At 58.5% G+C, this 605-nt stretch overlaps 1 protein-coding gene across 1 annotated transcript in view; it reads right to left on the minus strand.

Annotated features, from left to right (window-relative positions):
- EMH_0028220 (uncharacterized protein) overlaps positions 1-605 on the minus strand; it is a gene marked incomplete at both ends in the record, with an annotated part of 1,751 nt that overhangs the window by 795 nt on the left and 351 nt on the right. Inside the window, 2 exons of the mRNA XM_013494132.1 lie at positions 73-146; positions 257-440. Of these exons, the coding sequence (XP_013349586.1) occupies positions 73-146; positions 257-440 (258 nt within the window). The remainder of the gene's footprint in view (positions 1-72; positions 147-256; positions 441-605) is intronic.

The following is a 605-nucleotide window of genomic DNA, read 5'->3' on the forward strand; positions in this document are numbered from 1 at the left end:
CAAACACAAACCCTAGCCGCTCCTGGGGGCTCCACAGCTGTTCTTATAGCCCCTTGCTACTGCTGCTGCTACTGCTGCTGCTGCTGTTGCTGCTGCTGCTGCTGCTGCTGCTGTTGTTGCTGCTGCTGCTGCTGCTGCTGCTGCTGCTGCAGATGCACTTCAGCCTGGGTTGGGTTCGCAGCGTGTTGCGCTACTTCTTGGCTCGCCGCTACGCAGCACAGGCAACAAACAAAAATAAAAAAGAGACAAAAACAACTGTCTCCTCTTCTTCTTCTGTCTCTTCTTCTGTCTCCTCTTCTCCTCCTTCTGTCTCCTCTTCTTCTGTCTCCTCTGTCTCCTCTTCTTCTCCTTCTGTCTCCTCCTCTTCTTCTTCTGTCTCTTCTTCTGTCTCTCCTTCTTCTTCTGTCTCCTCTTCTTCTTCCTTTTCTTCTGTCTCCTTTCTTGACGCAGAAGAGAGACACCTCTTCTCTCAGTCTCAGGGCCTTGGGCCCTACAGAGGCGGGGAGGTTCTCCCGCCCGGCCTAGGCACGGGGGCCCCCGTGGGGGCCCCCCTGGGGGGCCCCCCCGGGGGCCCCCCTGGGGGCCCCCCAGGGGGCCCCCCAGGG

Source organism: Eimeria mitis, genomic scaffold, assembly GCF_000499745.2.
Source record: "Eimeria mitis Houghton genomic scaffold, Emh_scaff1045, whole genome shotgun sequence".
NCBI lineage: Eukaryota > Apicomplexa > Conoidasida > Eucoccidiorida > Eimeriidae > Eimeria > Eimeria mitis.